Below are 18,551 nucleotides of genomic sequence, written 5' to 3' on the forward strand. Positions count from 1 at the left end.
TTCCCCCCCCCCCTTTCTTTACAGAATTTCAGTAACACCAAAAATTATCTTCCTCCGGAAATGAAGTCTTTTTTTACTCCTGGAAAGGTAGGTATGGTGTGGGGGCTTGGAAGGAGTTTGGTTTTGGTGCTATATTTGAAGTTCTGGTTTGTCGTTTTTTGTTTTGTTTTGGTTTGGTTTTTTTTTGTGGTGATCTTACTTGTTTACCTGTTTGTTCCTGTTTGTTTTCTTTGGGGTTTTTTTTTGTGTGTGTTTGTGGGGTTTTTTTTTAAGAGAACTAGCATGTAGTTTATGAAACAATTTGTTTAAGAGAACAGATTGTTTCCAGGTTTAGAAAAGAGATGGGTAGAAGGGAAAACTGGTAATGTCTGTGCTGGGTTGTGGCAATAGTAGCCAAAGCCTGTTGTCGTTAAAAGGAGAGAGTCCAGAAAAACCCCTCAAACAACCCGTAATATTTGACAAGTTTACAAAATGGTTCACCTTCTTTTCTGCAGAAGACTACAATGTTGCCTATGAAGTTACAGCTATGGAAAACTCTTACAGAAATTATTTTAAAAATTATGTAAATAATCTTTGGCAAAGCTGAATACCTTTTTACAGTATCTTACAAGATAACTGGCTGTTCTACAGTTATGTTAATTTGTCTTTCAAAAGATGCGTTGTATTGAATGGCAGTGTTCTTTCTTCACTAAAACTAAACCCAGGTACTCTTTAGAATAAAATCTAGTAAAAGAAAAGACAAATTGTGTTTTTCATCTGGATTAATATGTTCTACTCTAGAGGACAAAGAAAATTAATTTACTACCTTACAAACAAAAGAAATTTCAGCATCATCATTACCCTTAACTTTGCTAATGAAGCATTAGCTGTGAGCTAGTAACTTACTAATAAAGGAGGAATGCAAGTTAGGAAAAAAGACAGATGAGCATCTCTTTGAGAAGTTGAAAGTCAACATTTATGGATTGGAATAGATCATCACTGTATTGTGCATTTGAGTGCTTGAACGCCATGGATTAGAGATTGGCTTCTTACTTGTGCAGACACAAAAGTTTTCAAAAGGAAGTAGTTTGTCTTCCAATTTTTGATCAGTAGTCAATATTAAGTTTTCTAATCCAGTTTTTAACATCAAACATTCTTAGTAGTTTGTCCCATACTTAATATATTAAGTGTACTGTGACAATATTAAATAAGAAACATGGTGTATGCTACCATGAGAAATCACAGAATGTTTGAAGTTGGAAGGAACCTCTGGAAGTCGTTTAGTCCAAACCCCTTGTTCTCTGAGACATGATGTGGCCCCTTCTTCATCTTAATGGCCTTTTTCTGAACTCTCTTCAGCAGCTCCATGTCTTTCATATGTCCTAACTTTTGAATCCTAAGTTAACTTTTATATTATTTTCAATTTCTAATGCCAGGTACTCTAGCTCTTTTTGTGTTATTTTGAAATTTTGTAACAAGTAGTAGAGCTTATTTGACTACCAGAATTTTCAATTGCTTCACTGTCATGAGAGGAGCGAGAAAAGAAAGTTGGTTTAGGGAGTCCTAGTTTTGGGAGTGGAATACTAGCTTGAGAGGATGTGAGTGAGGTGGATTTAAGCAGGGAACACTGAGGGCAGTAAGGCTTTGAGTGTATCTTCTGTCGTAAGGGAGGAGCTGTTAGTGCAGGCCCTGTTATCCCTTCTTAGTAGAAATTCTGGTTCAGTGTGAGTTTGAAAATCTCTGCTTTTGATCTCTTTCAGGAAATGCCTATTGATTAATGTTTAGTTCTGAGCTAGTAGATGTAAATTGTTAAACTGGATTTTGTTCTCCAAGGTTTATTTTTAGAAAGCGTATGCTCTTTTTCTAGTACTCAGTGCAGAGTGAATCTTTGTAAGTGTAAAGTTCCCTCTGGCTATGAAGGTATAACCCGCACTGCTATGGTGCATAGCTCTGAAAAAGGAACACTCAAAGCTGATATGATGTGCATGTTGAACTTTTTTTAGCTGTCACTGACTGTAGACATAGCTAGAATCTAATATTGAAAGAGAAGATGCATAATTAGAAATGTAGGGAATGGTCTTTACTTCAACATTTTTGTACATGGGTGGTTGGCATAAATGTGCATTCTCTCTAGGAGTAATTGAACTTTTTCAGCTCTCTCAAAAGTTAATATGAGGTGGAGGCATTCAGCATGTCTGAAAGATAATCCAGATAAATTAATAACCTGAAGCTCACTGATGTCTGGAATTTTGGTACTTATTAAAAGACTAACATTTTTATATCTGTGCAAGAAGTATCAGAGTCTTCTCTACAGTATTGGACTTCGGAGATTCTCATTCATTCCCGGTTGAAACTAATGTGATTGCTATTACATCTAAGCCAGTTCGGTGTCTCCTTTGCTGAAAGGGCCGTCCTACTGCTATTTCTGTTTTACTAGTACAGGTGCTTATCTGATCCAGATGGTGAGCTGGTTCAGGAAATAAATCAGCAGAAAGCAAACTGCACACAAAGTGCTGAAGTGGCTTACTGCAAGGTCAGGTGAGCACCCATACTACCAATGAGAAGAGGACAGAATCTAAGGGTACAGAGAAGAATACCAGTTTTGGTGGCAGCTAGCAATTTCATTACAGCTTCCTCAGTTTTCTTCTGGTGTCTGTTGTAGCTTTCATATGAAAATGTTTATCACTTTGTGTTAAAATTAAGATAATGATTGCAGAAAGTGAAACCTGTATTTTAAACATAGTATGTGTTAACGATATTTGAACGTGCAGCTTAAAGTAAAGGAAATATATTTTTGGTTTCAGCCCAAAGCAGCCAATGTTCTTGGAGCAGTTAATAAGCCTCTTTCGTCAGCAGGCAAGCAGTCTCAATCCAAATCTTCTCGAATGGAAACTGTAAGCAATGCCAGCAGCAGTTCAAATCCAAGCTCTCCAGGAAGGATCAAAGGGAGGTTGGTAGACAACAAAGGAACTTTGATATTTCAAATATTTGTAATGGAAACTTTGAATATTTCTATAATATTTTTTAAGCGAAAGACAGAATTCTTTTATCTTACATCGAAGTAAAGTTATAGTACTACATTGGTATAACTGAAACCATGAATTGGGCTTTCTGTCCTCAGAAATAAATTTGCTTTAAAAAAAAAAAAACAAAGCCCTCCAGAATCAAATTACATCCAGAGTTGGCTGAAGGAGGAAAGGAGAGCCTTATATGTTTCATTTTTTGAGAACAGCGTTGGGGGGTTTTGGGGTGTTTTTTAGATAGATAGATAGATATCGTCCCACACATGTATATATGCACATGTATATATGTGTGTGTGTACACACACAGCTGCAGTCCCCAGGAACCTCGCTGTGCAGTTAACAACACATCATAGATGGTGAGGACTGGTAGGCCGTTGTGGTGATCTCACATGACTTCATCCTCTAGTCCCTGCAGTTTGCTGGACTTTGCAGATAAACATTGTTGGATTTTAGATTAGTTTTGTGATGAAGAGGTGAATGTACTGTGATACTACATAAGTCTTCTTCTACTTATCTGTCTTTAAAAGTTATAGTTTATTTTGTGTCAGCTTTGTAAGTTATTCATCAGTTACTGTGTCTTATGTTCATTTTTTTTAACTGAAAGTCACATTGTCATTAATTTTTTTTCACAGACATTGAGAGATTGCATAGACCCACTATTCATATTTTTTCACATTCTTTCAGGACTGTGAGGAAATGCTATGTTTGAATATAAGGCTTCTCATTTAGTACTTCTGTGACTATTTCATATATGATATTAATTCTACATGTAGTACAGTGTTTCACAAGAAATATTTCTCTGCTAGAAAGTCTGCAGAAAGGCTTATTTCTTATGAGTCATGCAGGTTGACATGCTGAAATACATTATTGGCTAGAGACAGGTGGACTCCAGATTCTCCTCTATATCCATCAAAATGAATCTGAGATCAAATTTTAAAAAATGCTGCACTCACAGCCTAACCTGTCATCTTCATGATCTCTGCAGTTCACCTGAATTAAACTGGTGTTTTGAGTGGAGATGTCAAAGACAAAGAGAAGTTATGACAGTGATTCCATATGTGTGGTATTCCTAGTTTAGTCTGTCGGAATATGTACAGGCAAATTTTCATCTGTTGAGATGATGTATAAAACCTGTGCTTCTGATTATGTCACAGTTATTACAGATTTTACACTTGTAGGAGTGAGAACGTCTTTCACTCACTATGCAGTGCCCAGGCCAAGGAAATTAAGGGTTTGTGCATTTGAATACCACTTTTCACTTAAACTCATAGCATATATCTTTTCATTAATAAATGTGCATTGGTATTTAAAAATGTTGCTTCTGCCTACCCCAGGGCAGATGAAATGAAAGGACTCATGTATTGGCTTTTGTGCATTACCTTTTATCTGTGGGTCTCAGTGTTTTACATACGCAGGAGGCATTATTGTCCACATTTATATTTGTAGAAACTGAAATAAAAATGAAATTTCTACTGTAAAAAAACAACAAAAAGCAGAGGGATGAACTGGTCTCTGAAATTTAAATCTGCTGTTTTATTGCCTATATAGGAAAGTGTGCATTCTTTGGCTGGTCTGTCTGTGGGGATCTTTGATCGGTATAGGAAAGTGTATGCAAATGTATGCAAACGTGCAGATCACTTACAACTCAGTAAGACTCTTCTGTTTTAAAAAACTACTTATCTTTCCTAGTGAAAAAAAAAAGTCAGTGTGGTTTATGATTAAAACCTTTGTCCAGAGACCTAGATATTCTGGCTTGTGATACATGGTGGCTATAGTACCCACAGTGAAATGTTTCTTTCTGCTGAATTATTCATTTTAGTAATAGATTTCTTAAGAAGATTGTTGTTCTTAGTTGTTTTTTTTTTAATGATTGCCCAATGTATTATAATAATGAGGGGAATACATGTTTATTCATTCTAGGCTTGACAGCACTGAAATGGACCACAGTGAAAATGAAGAATTCACACTGGCTTCACCATTACCAGGAAAGAAAACTGACAAGAGGGACGACTCTGATCTTGTAAGGGTGAGCTGTTTGGTTGCATTGCAGATGTTTCATTTTAAATCACCAGGACAATAAAATAAAAATTCGTGTGATGATATTTTATATCATTCAAGAAAATATGCTGAAACGTGAAACTGAGTTGATATTTTAAGCTACTGGAAAATGTGGTTAGAGTTGGATATGAAAATACAATGAAAAAAGGTTCAGATTCTCTGTTTTTCATAGAATTATATAGGTTGGAAAAGACCTTTAAAGGTCATCAAGTCCAGCCATTAAACCAGCACTGAGAAGTCTACCACTAAATCATGTCCTTAAGTGTACTTAGGCCTTAGAGAGTGATAGCCTTGTCCTTATTGAGGGATTTACATATATATGTAGATCAGTAATGCTGAAGGTTCCTAATAAGGATATAAAACATTTTTTGGACTCTCACTCATATGTAGCGCTTTAATACATAAAAGAAATTTTAAGCAGGCTAAGTATTATCTTAAGCAGTATTTACACCTGCATCAGAATACAGAAAAATAAACTACCAGAGAAAATTGTAATTGTATTGTAATTTTAAAATCAGGTAAAATAAGAAGAATTTCAAATACCACTAGTAAATTTCAGTTCTTTGTACCTTAATAGCAGTTGACAATCTATATCTTGTAGTATATCCCAAATATTTTGTAGTATTTGGGATATGCATGAAAAAGTAATAAGATCAGATTTGTTAAAATATGATTTTCTCGACCACATTAAAGATGTCCTGTGTCCGATGTCACTGCTGCTTTATTAATTTTTTTTTACTGTCTCTGACACTTTTCTGTTCTCTCATTATATCAGTCTGGTGCATTTTTCTTAGTTACTTGGGACATAAACTACTGACTAGTAAAAGTGTCCTGAATTTTTGCTTGTGTTGAAGTGTAAATAACCATCTTATATTGTTATATCTTGTGGGAAAAGCAAACTGGCTTATAACAAAATCAGAAAAATCAGGAATCTCTTGTCAAAAAAATAACACTTCTGTAAACTTTAAAGTCTGAAAGTCCAAACAGCTCCTGGTGTGCAATTCATGTTTAGAAGCATTAATTTGAACTGGTAACTGAGAAAGCTGAGCAATAAAGCAAATACAGTTCAGTGTTTTGAGTACTTTTGAGGGCATTATTCCACTTTAAATCTGTAAGCAAGGTGCTTAAGGTCATTGATTCAGAACTCCTTTTTGGTTTTTTGGAGCTGGGGAGCACATTATAGAAAGCATTAGCTGAGAAGCAGAATTGTAATTGGGTAGCAGAAGGTCCATGTTTTTAAAGACATCACTTCAGGATGTTTGTCCAAATTAAATTGTTGAGTAACACCTTAGTTCTAAAGTTGTGGGACATGGTTTAACCTCAGGAGGAAACTTGACTTTGAAAATTGACTGCAGTTACCACCTAAAAGGACCTGCAATGACAGATGTGCATGATGACTGCAAAGGCAAATAAACCGAAATAACGAGGATGTCACTGATCTAGATCAACAGTTTTGTCACTGAAGACATGAACTGACAGGAGGTGTCATCATTGTTCAAACATTTTTCTTGTCTTCTTCTAGTGTAATTCTTTGTCCTTTAATTTCTTTTCTGCTTTTCTTGACAAAGGTTTTTGGATAAAGTGGAAACGAAGCTGACTTTGTGAGCTGACTTGTAGCTTATGGAACAAAGGAAATGTGAAGGAAAAAACATTCACTTGGGTTTTAAGTTGTGTAACTGTCATTGTGGAGATTAAATTGCCATGTGGCAAATACTAATAATGTGCTGAAATACAGTAATATAAGTATGAAACAAACATTGATATGAAACAGAAATACTGTAAATATTTGGACTTTTGGACAATTTCATGGTCTGAAATGAAATACAGTACCCATGAAATGGTACATGGGTAGTATTTTCTTTTTTTTAATTTTTCCTAGAGATGGGGGTTGGTTGGAGTGAACAGACCCTAATAGCTGCTTGTTGAAATCTTTGCACTTTTTATAGCTCTTTACTGTGCACTTTACAGAACTAAAGCATGGAGAGGTGAAGGAATATTTTCTGTTTTGAAAGCTTGTGATTCAGAAAGGGTTCTGCCTTTCTTGATATGATGGAGGGCAGGAATGCCATCCAGAGGCATCCATGGCAGGCTTGAGGAGTGGGCCCATGAGGCTCAACAAGTCCAAGTGTAAGGTTCTGCAGCTGAGTCAGGGCAATCCTCAGTGTCAACACAGGCTGGAGGATGAAGGGATTGACAACAACCCTGCCAAGAGGGACTGGGGACACTGGTGGATGAAAAACTGGACATGAGCCAGCCATGTCTGCTCGCAGCCCAGAAAGCCAACTGTGTCCTGGGCTGCATCAAAAGGAGAGGGGGCCAGCAGGTTGAGGGAGGTGATTCTTGACATCTGCTCTGCTCTCATGGGACCCCCATCAGGAGCACTTCATTAGAAGGCAGACATGGAGCTGGTTAGAGCAGAGCCAGAGGAAGGCCATGAAAATGGTCAGAGAGCTGGAACACCTCTCCTAGGAAGAAAGACTGAGAGAGTTAGGGTTGTTCAACCTGGAGAAGAGAAGGCTCTGGGGAGACCTTGTTGCAGCCTTTCAGTGTATGACGGGGCCTTATAAGAAAGATGGAGAAAAACTGTTTACCTGGTCCTGCAGTAATGGGACAAGGGGCAACAGCTTTAAATTGGGAGAGGTTAGGTTTAGATTAGACATAAGGAAGAGACTTTTTACAGTGAGGGTGGTAGGACAGTGGAACAGATTGCCCAGAGCAATTGAGGATGCCCCACCATTGGAGGTGTTCAGGGCCAGGCTGGACAGGGCTTTGAGTAACGTGGTCTAATGGAAGGTGTCTCTGCCCATGACAGCGTGATTGGAACGAGATAATCTTTATGAGTCCCTTCAGACACGAACTAGACTGTGATTGTTTTAAGGCTTGGATGGAGTTTTTTGCTGCGCAGAGCAAATGCTGAGTCTTGGTACAGCTCTGACAGTAGTGGTTTGGCAGCTACCACTAATTCCTGTTCTTCCCTCTAGAATTGTAAATTCAGATTGCCCACTGACTCCTGTATTAGTGCCTTGCCAGTGCTAGGATGGGAGCCAGGCATAACCACCTTGCAGCTCACAAACAAGAGCTTGAAGCCACAATTTGACAATTCGCATTCTCTCCATCTTAATATTTTCCTATTGATAGAAATGCAGTTATGGATGTTATATCCTAATGCGTTTGATACAACTGAAGATACAAATGAGGAAGACCCTACACACTTCAGTGTTTTGACTACTCACCTTTCAAATAATCTTTCTCTCTTGCCTGGTATTTTTTATGTAGGTATGTGTTTATACTTTTGCAATGTTTTTGAAATGGATATGGTAGACAAACTGAGACAACTTGTGTAGCTTGAAGACTGTATGTCTTGTTGGGTGAAGTTTCTGCATGTGACTGTTTAATATGGCAGTTTAATTTTTTAATTTAATGGTGTAATCTTACCTTTTCAGTCTGAGATGGAGAAGCCTAGAGGACGGAAGAAAGCAGCTATCACAGATTCAGAAGAGAAATTAGGCATAGATGATCTGAATAAATTGGGTCAAGAGCAGAAACTTAGAGGTAGTCAGCGGGGAAGGAAGAGACCTGCTATTGTTTCAGAAGCTGATGAAACACAATGGCAAGATGAAAAAAGGCTAAAAGAAGATGTGATAGAAAGTGAGGATGAACAGAACAGTCCACCAAAGAAAGGGAGAAGAGGACGCCCTGCCAGAACAAATAATGGGGGAACACCAAAGGAAGAACCAGTGGCAAAGTCATCAAAAAGGAGCAAAAAAAAACAACCGCCAGCAGCTGCAGCAGAAGAGGAGGAGGAGGAAGAAGAAAGGCAAACTGAAAACATTGAACAAAAACCAAAAGGCAGGCAAAATAGGACATCAAAAAGAACACAGCAGAGGTAAGTCCATCTTCTTGTAAGCTGCATATTTTTTATCTTTGGACATTAGTTATAATTTGATACTTTGCAATTTGGGTCTTCCTCAAAACAGAGCAGAACCATCTGAAACTAGTACAGTTGAATCAGCACAGTCTACGCCACAGAAAAGACGAGGAAGGTCATCACAAACACCACCATCACAGCAAAAAAAAGTGTAAGTGTTCTAAATCTGTGTTCAGTGAAAATTAAAAATATGCTTCTGTACCCCCAAGCAAACATTTACTGAAAATGTTTCGGAATGCTTTAATTGACAGTTAAAAAAATAAATTGCCATTGTTATTTCTAAAATGTTTTTCTTGGCTGCTTCTCCTAGGTCATCTCAAACCAGATCAAGAGACTGTGAGTAAGTTTAGGGTACTCAGGTAGCATATTCGTAGCTTTTCTTTTCTAGGAGAAAAGTCAATAAAGCTCAGGAGGGCCTTGAAGATAGGGCTTTATTAGGACTTTAAGGAGAGAAAAGTGGTCCTGTTTGTTTTGGATGGGGGGAAGAATCCAATTTTTACTGTAGTGAAACAGTATTGTGGAGAATTAAGTTTATTTTGATTCTCCTTAAATTAATGTTCACTTTCTAGTTTCTGACCTTCTTGTTATCCACTTGAATCATTTCCACATGAATAAAATGTGAAGAATAGTAGCTTCTGAAAATTGTGAGGTGCATTAAGCTCCAAAATGAGGTTAAACTCTGTGGCTAGCTTCATTTTCTTGTGCCTGCTGTAGGAAATTACAGGTGTCTCTACCTTTTCTGTACATGTGTAGGTAATATATGTAAGCAGAGGTGCACAAGTGGGTATTTGCCCGCTTGTATCTAACTGCAGCTCATGGAACAGATTTACTCTTCTAGAACCTGGTGATAAATTCCTTATGGCACTACTTAAGCACTTCTGCCATCCGATGTTTTGTGTTACTCTGTTGTTTTTCTGTCTTTTGGGCTTAGTTAGCATCACAGTGATCTTCCTCTGGCAGTGTAATGTACTGATTTGCCTGACCCCGGAGATCTTCCATACCGGAGAACTTTGCGTGAAGAAGCTTGCACCCTCGTTTCACATTCTAGGTTTACACCAGATCAATTGATCTAGCATTTTGCACACACAATATCCTGACCTTTCCAGTGTTCTGCTTCCCTACCTCACCTCAGATCTCTACTGCTCCTTTACTCTGTAACCAGAAACACAGGACTCAACACTCTCTTGATTACTACAGAAGTCACTGCTTCATGTGCAGTAGAACCAGAGTTGGAAGCTGCTACTGCCATGCCGAGAAGACACGCCAACAAGTCATTGTTGGGTGACGTGCTGTGTGGCATTTGTCATATTCCCTTTACTAAAAAGTATCTTTCGAATCACTTTTCAGTGAAATTGGTGAAGCCCTTACATTTTTTTACCCTATTTTAAACAGAAAGTAAACTGTATCACTCTCTGTGATCAGTAACAAATGTAGCTCTTTCATGTGTATATGTTGTTCATGGCACAAGGAACCCAAGTAAGTTGTTTCAGGGTTCAAAGTTGTTGGGTCTATTCTAGATTTCATTTAAAAAAAATATTGTGGGTTGTTGTTTGTTTTTTTTTTTTTTAAAGTCAGACCACCCCTTTTCCAAATCTACAAGAAAAAGATGAGACCATAGTAATTTTTCAGTCTTTAAAGTACACTGTAGCCAGACCTTTCTTCCTTTCCTACATACATATCTACAGCAGTTTTAACTGAAGGAAGTTGGTAGATTGAGCAGGACCACAAGATAGAATATATTTAATCCAAATACTTAAAGCTTTCTAGGCTCCTTGGGAATGGATTTGAAATTAGAATTTGGGATTTTGCCTATGAGGTGATAAAATGTCCTGTGGGGTGATAGTCTATAACCTGTTTCTGAGGGCAAATTAGGCTACCACTCAGTGCATGTGAAAAGGCTTATTTTTGTAATATGTGAAAAGATAAACCTAGCTTGTGAGTAATTCTTCTGTTTCTTTTTCAATTCTCTTTCTTCTGTCAGTCTTGAAGACTTGGTTTGGGCTAATTTATGTTACTTCTCAAGGGATGGTATGCTGGTTAATGCAATTCAGAGATTTTATTTTGTCCAGATTTTAGTGGTTCTCAGGACTGAAAATTCCTACCACTTTTGTAGTGTAATGGTGTCAGAGGACAGTTGTTTTAGATCTGTGCCCCCAGTGGAGATTGATATCTATCTGTTGTCTGCCTGGAACAGAGTTTCTGGTTTAATTTCAACCAAAAAGTCACCCAGTTTGGTTGCAACAAGACTTCATCTGAAATAAATGGGATGATTCTGTTATTTGATTCTGAATTGTGCTAATGTAATGTGGGTGATGCTCTGTAGTTTTGGATATATATGCAGTTGGCTTTTTTTTAAGGTGAGGGGGGGATGACTAGTTCTCAAGTAAAGCAAGTGGGTGCTTTTTGCTTGTGTCGCAGGTCCCATAACTAAAACAGACAATTTAAGCTATTGTTGACTGATTGTTCTTGATTATCCTAATTAAGTTATTGTTATCCTGATTATCCCTAGCTCTTAGTATGAGCTAGCTTGGAATATTTGCATTTAGGTTCATCATAGTGTTAATTTCATAAGTAACAATATGGGTTCTTCTAGGTTGTGTATAAACTCCTGTAGAAATAGAGTACATCTATTCATTGAATTGTATAGGAAGAAAACAACACATAGTATTCAGTCTCTGACTCTTTGGCTTTTCCTGTTCACTGCTTAGGGTTGTTCACTGCTTTGGCCTGTATTCTGGCACTGAAGAGAAAAATTTGCCTTGTCTATAGAGACAAAACTGTTCAACTTTGTAGTCCTAGCCCTCTATTAAGGACGAATTTTGTTTTAGTTCCACTTCTTCTGTTTCATGTATGGGTGAACTATATAGGTGTATAAGACAAGAATATTACATAACATGAAATTTTAAGGCTTCTGTTCTTGTAAAGTAGAATGTTTGCTCATACAGTTTATACATTTGCAGACCCATATGCTGTGAAGCTGATCTTTATTTTTCTTCTCATTGTAGCCGTGCAGGACGTTCCAAACAAGCAGCCAGTAAAGAGAATGAATCTAGTGAAGAGATGGATGTATTTCAGGGTAGTTCACCGGTTAGTGATGACATTCCCCAGGAAGAAGTAATGGAAGAAGAGGAAGTTTCCACAATCAATGTAAGACAGATGCCTGAGATTTTCTTTGTGAGTCTTTGTGGTGGTCCTCTGTGTACTGATGATCAGAGAATGACTTCTGTTCTTAGAATGACTTCTCCTATACTTAGAACTTATTCTTCCTACTTTAAAATGAATGAGGTCACTGTCAGCTGCCACTGTTGTGTAGTGGAGCTGCACTGTAGTTTCCCAGAGAAGCTGCATGTCTTAGAAAATACCTCTTTTTGTCAAACATCTTAAAGTTTCTGTTCTGTGTAACCTTTGTCATCTGTATGCCAGAATTGCGTATTATCTAATGGAAATTATTTTCCAGGTCACTCTTGCTCATTCTTCTCAGCTGTATTGTGATAGTGAATAAATTCAAAACAGACACACAAAATGAATAGTACTGGAAAATAAGCATGACATCTTGGAACAGAATCCTAAACTAATTTCTTCCTCTTAGCAGCATATGCAAATATGTTAAGATAATTTCACTTCTATATTTATTTCATACAAATATATTACCAATGTTAGTAGTAATACTAAAAATTTAACTGTGAATGCCTTTACACTTTTGGATACGTCTGATGATTGGAGCATCTGAGTTTGTAAAAACAGAAAAAACTGTTTTTGAATACAAGAAGGACACAGGCTCAGTAACATCAAATGAAGTTACATCCTGGTCATTGAATGGGACTTGTGCTTGTGATGAAATGAATAATGAATGCCACTGTATACGGTTATTCAAACATTATTGAGCAAGACTGAGCATTTTTTCCATTACAGAATATATTTGTTCTCAGATTTTTCAAGATTTTTCTGTAAAAACATTAAAAATACTTTTTCTCCAAATAGGTCCGTCGCAGAACTTCCAAAAGGGAAAGGCGATGAGTGAGCATGTAGTTACCAGCCTTCCAGGTGAAAGCTTTGAAGAATGCTTTTAATATAAAGCTTGAGACTGAATGAAGCTGTTAGTGCACAAATGGGGTTGCTGACAAAAAGACAAAACCTATTTTACTGCCCCTGCATTTGAAGTCCCTAGGTCACAAGCTTTAGCCACACACATGTTGATATCATTAACTGTGGATTTTTGTGAAGTGTAATGTGCGCTGGCTTTGTAGACATACGAACTAAAGAAGAAAACTGTAAATAGTTCTTTTTTTAATGTTTCTGACTTATAAAGTGCTTGTATAGCTTTTATCTGCGGCTTTAAACTGACAGTACCCCACTGTTTATTGGATCGATTGGTTTAAAAAAGAACAGTTTGTTGAAAATTGATCTCAAGCAATATCTGTCAGTGTTCGTATTTGTACTCTTGTTGACATTTAACTGTGAAAAAAAAATCAGTTGAACAAATAGTGCCACATTCTTTTGCCACTATTTGTCACGTGGAGGAGAAGAAGAAGTCTTTGTTTCCTTCATGAATATAACCTAGTGTTTACCTTCAGGCACCTACTTATCATCAGAGGTGCTAAATTACTTTCTTTTACAGTTGAACAATGTTGGATAGAGTAATACAAGAGATGCAAATTGTGAAAGAAGTTTTGTTTTACACCTCAGTATTGATGCCAGACTTTTCTGGACTTGTAGTGGCATTGAAAATTCAAAAAGGATTTAAAATATTTTAATTTTAAAAGTGTGTTATTAAATAATGTACTGAATACCCTACCCATTTTATCTTCCCCTCTCAGTTTTTATTAATCTACTGTATCAATAAAATTCTGTAACTGAGTTTTTAATAGTCTAGTATGTTAATGTGTATAGATATTTCCTTCTGAACATGATGTTCACAAAGAGCAAATTATTACTACATTATAATATGAAATCTGATATATAAACATTAGTGAAAATACAATTCTTATTACAATGTAAAGTTAATCACAAAGAGAAATTTTATTGATGCAGTGTGTCTTTATAAAGCTGTTCTTGAGAGCCAAGTGTTTTGTATTTTATAGTGAAGTTGCATGTTTATGAAAAATGTGCTGAAAATGGGATGTAATGTTTTTTTGGAAACTCGTATCTAGCAGTAGTTTTTGGTAGGTTGCCTCATGAGAGAACCTTTTATTGAGAGTTTATTGTACCTTTCTTTTTTGTTTTTGAGCCAAATTTTTTTGGTATGAAGAGCTAAGTTTTTTTGGATAACCAGCTGTCGATTATTACAGTCAAGGTATTCAAGATTTGAATGAAGCTCCATTTTTATTTTGTGCTACCATAGAGAGATTGGTTTTTGTTGTTTTTTTGTCTTTTTTTTAGGTATAGTCTTAAAAAAAAAGGAAACAAAATGCTTAGAGCAGTATCCTGTTCCTGTATGCAGTTTTACAGTTTACAAAGCGTGTCTTTGAACCAAAATGTATCAGTTGCTACACTATGCTTAGCCAAGCACACATTATACCTTCAGGTGCTGTTCTCCCTCTGATACCCTACAGTTGACAACACATGAAAAATCAATTTCTAAACTAAGAAAATTTTATTTCATTGAATAATGGAGCATTTTCACATAATCCATCAATAAATAAGTTATTGTTGCAAGGTGGCCTGTAAAGATCAGAGAAAAGGATAATACTAAACCATGGATTTACTGATTTACAAAGTGTAAGATCACTAGTAAAGCAAGCAACCCTTAAAATTTTTTCATTATGCTTTTTTTTTGTACCAATGGAAAAAAGTGTTATAAACAATTAGGTTATTCTGCCTCATCTTAACTTCTCCACTCTTCCAGTATTCAGCTTTTCAACATTTATACCTGTAGATATGAGGGAAATGCTGCCTAGAAAGGCAAATATGGTTGATAAGAATTGACTTTGAAAGAGTTGGCACAACAGAACTGGCTTACTTATGCTTCAGCAGTGCAAATGCAAGTTGTTGAGGTTTTTTTTATGGTAGAGAATAATTAAAAGCTAGCTTTATATTTTCCTCTTTGACAGAATTGCACTGAAAACATTTATGGAAGATGTACCTTTAAGTCCATTTTATACAAAAAATATGAAAAATTGATGCTGAAACTGCTGCAGACTCTTGAGGCTTTATGTGCATAAACATGGTTAGGTTAAACTTCATCAAATATTGATGCACCATTACTGATCATAATGTTTATTGTAAATTTAAACTATAGTTTTACAAATGTTGATTTCTTGGGTTATAATGTGTAATTCATTATTTCTTGAGAAATAGACACAGCAAATATTTCATTCTTATATTCAAACTTCTTCTAAGTTCATTCTCATCTCGTATAAAGAAAATGAATATTTTATGTACTAACATTTTGAGATCTGCATACAGTAGCTACAGTAGATTATAATTATGTGTAAAAGATAAATTGCTAACATTCAGTTAGCATGCTCTTCTGCAATGATAATGTTAAGTTTATAAAATGTACTGTATTACATTAAAAGATCAAATTGAACTCACTGTAACAAGTTCCAGTATGACATTTTTGTGAGATTACCGAAGTATCTTGCTGTACTTTGCAGCAAATTAAGCTTTTGTTACATTTCCTTTTCTTGCTGCAGTGCAACAGGAAACTCTCAGTGATCTGTAGTTCATATGCAAAATCCAAACAGGGATTGTAATATTTATACTAATGTTTAAGAATAATTCGCTTATTCCAGAAGCATGGTGGTCTTTTACTTGTTACCTACTGAGATAATGAATACTTAGGGTCAAGTAATCCACTAATAGGAGGGAAATGTGAAATTGCTTGAAAGTTCTAGTGTGAGTACACCTGTTCCACCTTGGATAGTTTAGAATTCTGTATTAATAATACTTGACTCTGTCAATTGACTTTATTTTCTAGCAACACTGAACCCTTTTTCAAATATTTTGACACTTGCTCTTTTGACATTTTGATCTCTGTGAACAAAAACATTAGAATTTACAAAAAGATACTCATATTAAAGACCCTTTTGTCAAAAATGAATATGCTCAATTTGTAACTTGAAAAAAATTTAGAGTTGAATATTAAATACATCATTCTGGCATAGCATTTGTCATCTGATAGTCTAAAAAAGACACCACCAAACTTGAGAGGTGTGTGTGCAGTTTTCTTGCTCCCTTTTTTGCATGTGTAGGTCTTGACAGATTATCAAAATCTGCTTTCCTGAATGCACACAGTAGGTTTTGGATCCTGCAAGTTTACATCCCTGTCATTCTTTGGGGTTAGTTCTTAAATACATTCATCCTATGCAAGTACAGGTACAAACCCAAGTACATTATGTTTGAATATTCTCACACTTGTGCATGCAGGGCATAGGAGGATCTTACAGCTGTATACCAGAGATATACAAAATTCTGAGTTTGTGGATGGAGTAATTTTAAAGACTTATCTGTGTTTAAAAATATAATTTATATATATATAGTGTAGAGATTGATACATCTCTACCTCATCAAATAGGTGCAAATACATTCAGGTATACCACTGTATTTGATCTAGGCAGCATGTCTACAACCACACATGGCTAAGATGAGTTCTAGATGGCCATCCCTTTAATCTGCAGGTTGTATGATGACCAAGATGATAAAATTCACCTGACCAAGACCCTCTGTCCAGTCATCCATCAGAAGGAGCAGAAGAATCTGAATACGTTCTTGTTTCCTGTTGTGCTCACAGATTGCCATTCTAGTCTTTGCATCTTTGTTGGATGTTGCCTTTACAAAAGATGTTTACTAATTTAGGTACAATTTCCTAACACTGACAGAAGTGTCTTACATTCCACAGACATAAGCAAACTTCCTGCCCTGTCAGTCGGTTTGTCCAGCATACTTAGGACACCTACTTCATTGCGTACTGTACAGCTCCTGGTATTTTGTTGCTAGCGGAAAAGTAGGAAGCTGAATGTTGGCAACTGGGATGGAAATACAGAAAAAAAACCCCACCCAGTTTGCTTTAAAAGTTCTTCACATTCTGCTGTGTAAAAGGTCTGACCTCTTTACAGCGGTCTCCGAGTGCCGTTGTGTTTGTATGGGCAGGATAAACACAGTATAGTACGGTGTGTATATACAGTCATGGAAAGGTTTCACTCCTGCATTTTTTTCAGTGCCTCACTATAGTCATGATCTGGTTTTTAGTAGCACTTTCGTTTCCATAATGAAGATGTATATTTTATATTCTTTTGAGACAGCAGCATTATATTGTATCTATGTAAGAAGGAAGTCTCTCAAATACAGATTTCTACCCCTGCAAATCACTTTTTCAGTAATCATGTGATATGTTTGGAATTAGTTTTAATATATAGCTTCTTTGAAGGATGGATAACATAAGGTGTTTGTTTTGGCTAGCCGTGTCTCTGATGCTCGTAACCTACCTCATGTGTGTAGATAAAAAGGAACACAGTATTTTGCAAATCAAAGCAGTATTACTGAATACTGTGCCTGCTTACTTAGAAGTAATTTTATTATTCAAAACAAATTGCAGTTCATAAATTTGTTAGTGGTTCTGAACAGATCCAGTGATCTGATGGCTTTAGAGACTATGTTCTGTAATACTGTGTCACTACTGTTGCAGTTCATTAATTTTCTACAGATGGGAGACAGTTGCTCAAATTAAGACATGCATTATAAGAGAACAGGTGAACTTAGTAACAATCTAAGTAGTACTAACTTCAGTTGCTGTTATAATATAAAGGAGTGTGTTAAAATGAAACAACCTTACCCTAAAAAGCTTTTTCTTTAATATGTTGGAAAGACAAGTTGATAATGTAAAACAACTTTCTCCTAAAGTCATAGCACTTCAAAACAGTCTGGTTTGGAATAACTGGCTTTTTTGGTAGATATACTTTAAAATTCCAGGTTCCTGTTTCCTTGTAGTATGTTTCTATTCAGCAAAATTAAATTTTTGTAAACTAAAGATATTTTGAAGAATAGAAGAGTTTTTAATCCTTATTTAATAAAATAATAAGGTGGTTATTTAAAGCAAGGAGGTTTGGGGGGTTTGTTGTTTTGTTTTGTTGGTTTTTTGGTTTGTTGGGGGTTTTTTTTATAGCCACATCTATAGATACGATAACTTGTTACATGTATGTCATGTACACCACCATTTTTTTGGAGTCCTTGACCTGCAACATACTGAAAGGCAGCAGAAATTGCCTTTGTGTTTTCCCCAAAATGCATTTACTCTTATCCATCCCTAACCCTTTCAAAATATGAAGAACTGGAGGAAGAAGGGAGAGAAAAATGGTTATATTTATCTTCTGCTGTATTCTATATGGTTTAGGTGATGAAAAAACAATGGTGTGTGGTTTGGTGAAAAATGGGGTATTAGATATGAGTTACTGATTTAACAGGTGTTACAGAGATGAGTAAAGAGTAGAGAATCAACAGATAAATGAGGCAGGAATGCAGTTACTGGATACCAGATGACATGAGATAGGAGTCCTGTATTCAAGATGAAAGCCTAGATGGGGGAAACTAAGTTAGTGATAATGATATACTAATTATTAGTATCT

General features: G+C 36.2%; 1 protein-coding gene across 5 annotated transcripts in view; it reads left to right on the forward strand.

The window, feature by feature from the left end:
* Positions 1 to 16,026, forward strand: part of PDS5B (PDS5 cohesin associated factor B) — a 77,754-nt gene extending 61,728 nt beyond the window's left edge. For 2 of the 5 annotated variants that reach the window (XM_018071253.1, XM_018071257.1), the window contains exons 28-34: positions 25 to 87; positions 2,784 to 2,929; positions 4,923 to 5,028; positions 8,504 to 8,946; positions 9,038 to 9,139; positions 11,994 to 12,135; positions 12,970 to 16,026. In XM_018071253.1, the coding sequence (XP_017926742.1) occupies positions 25 to 87; positions 2,784 to 2,929; positions 4,923 to 5,028; positions 8,504 to 8,946; positions 9,038 to 9,139; positions 11,994 to 12,135; positions 12,970 to 13,005 (1,038 nt within the window). In that variant the 3' untranslated portion in view covers positions 13,006 to 16,026. The remainder of the gene's footprint in view (positions 1 to 24; positions 88 to 2,783; positions 2,930 to 4,922; positions 5,029 to 8,503; positions 8,947 to 9,037; positions 9,140 to 11,993; positions 12,136 to 12,969) is intronic. The other 3 variants (XM_018071254.1, XM_018071255.1, XM_018071256.1) reach the window with 3 other exon arrangements.
* Positions 16,027 to 18,551: the final 2,525 nt, after the last annotated feature.

This window comes from Manacus vitellinus, unplaced genomic scaffold, assembly GCF_001715985.3.
Source record: "Manacus vitellinus isolate BGI_N305 unplaced genomic scaffold, ASM171598v3 scaffold_2_pilon, whole genome shotgun sequence".
NCBI lineage: Eukaryota > Metazoa > Chordata > Aves > Passeriformes > Pipridae > Manacus > Manacus vitellinus.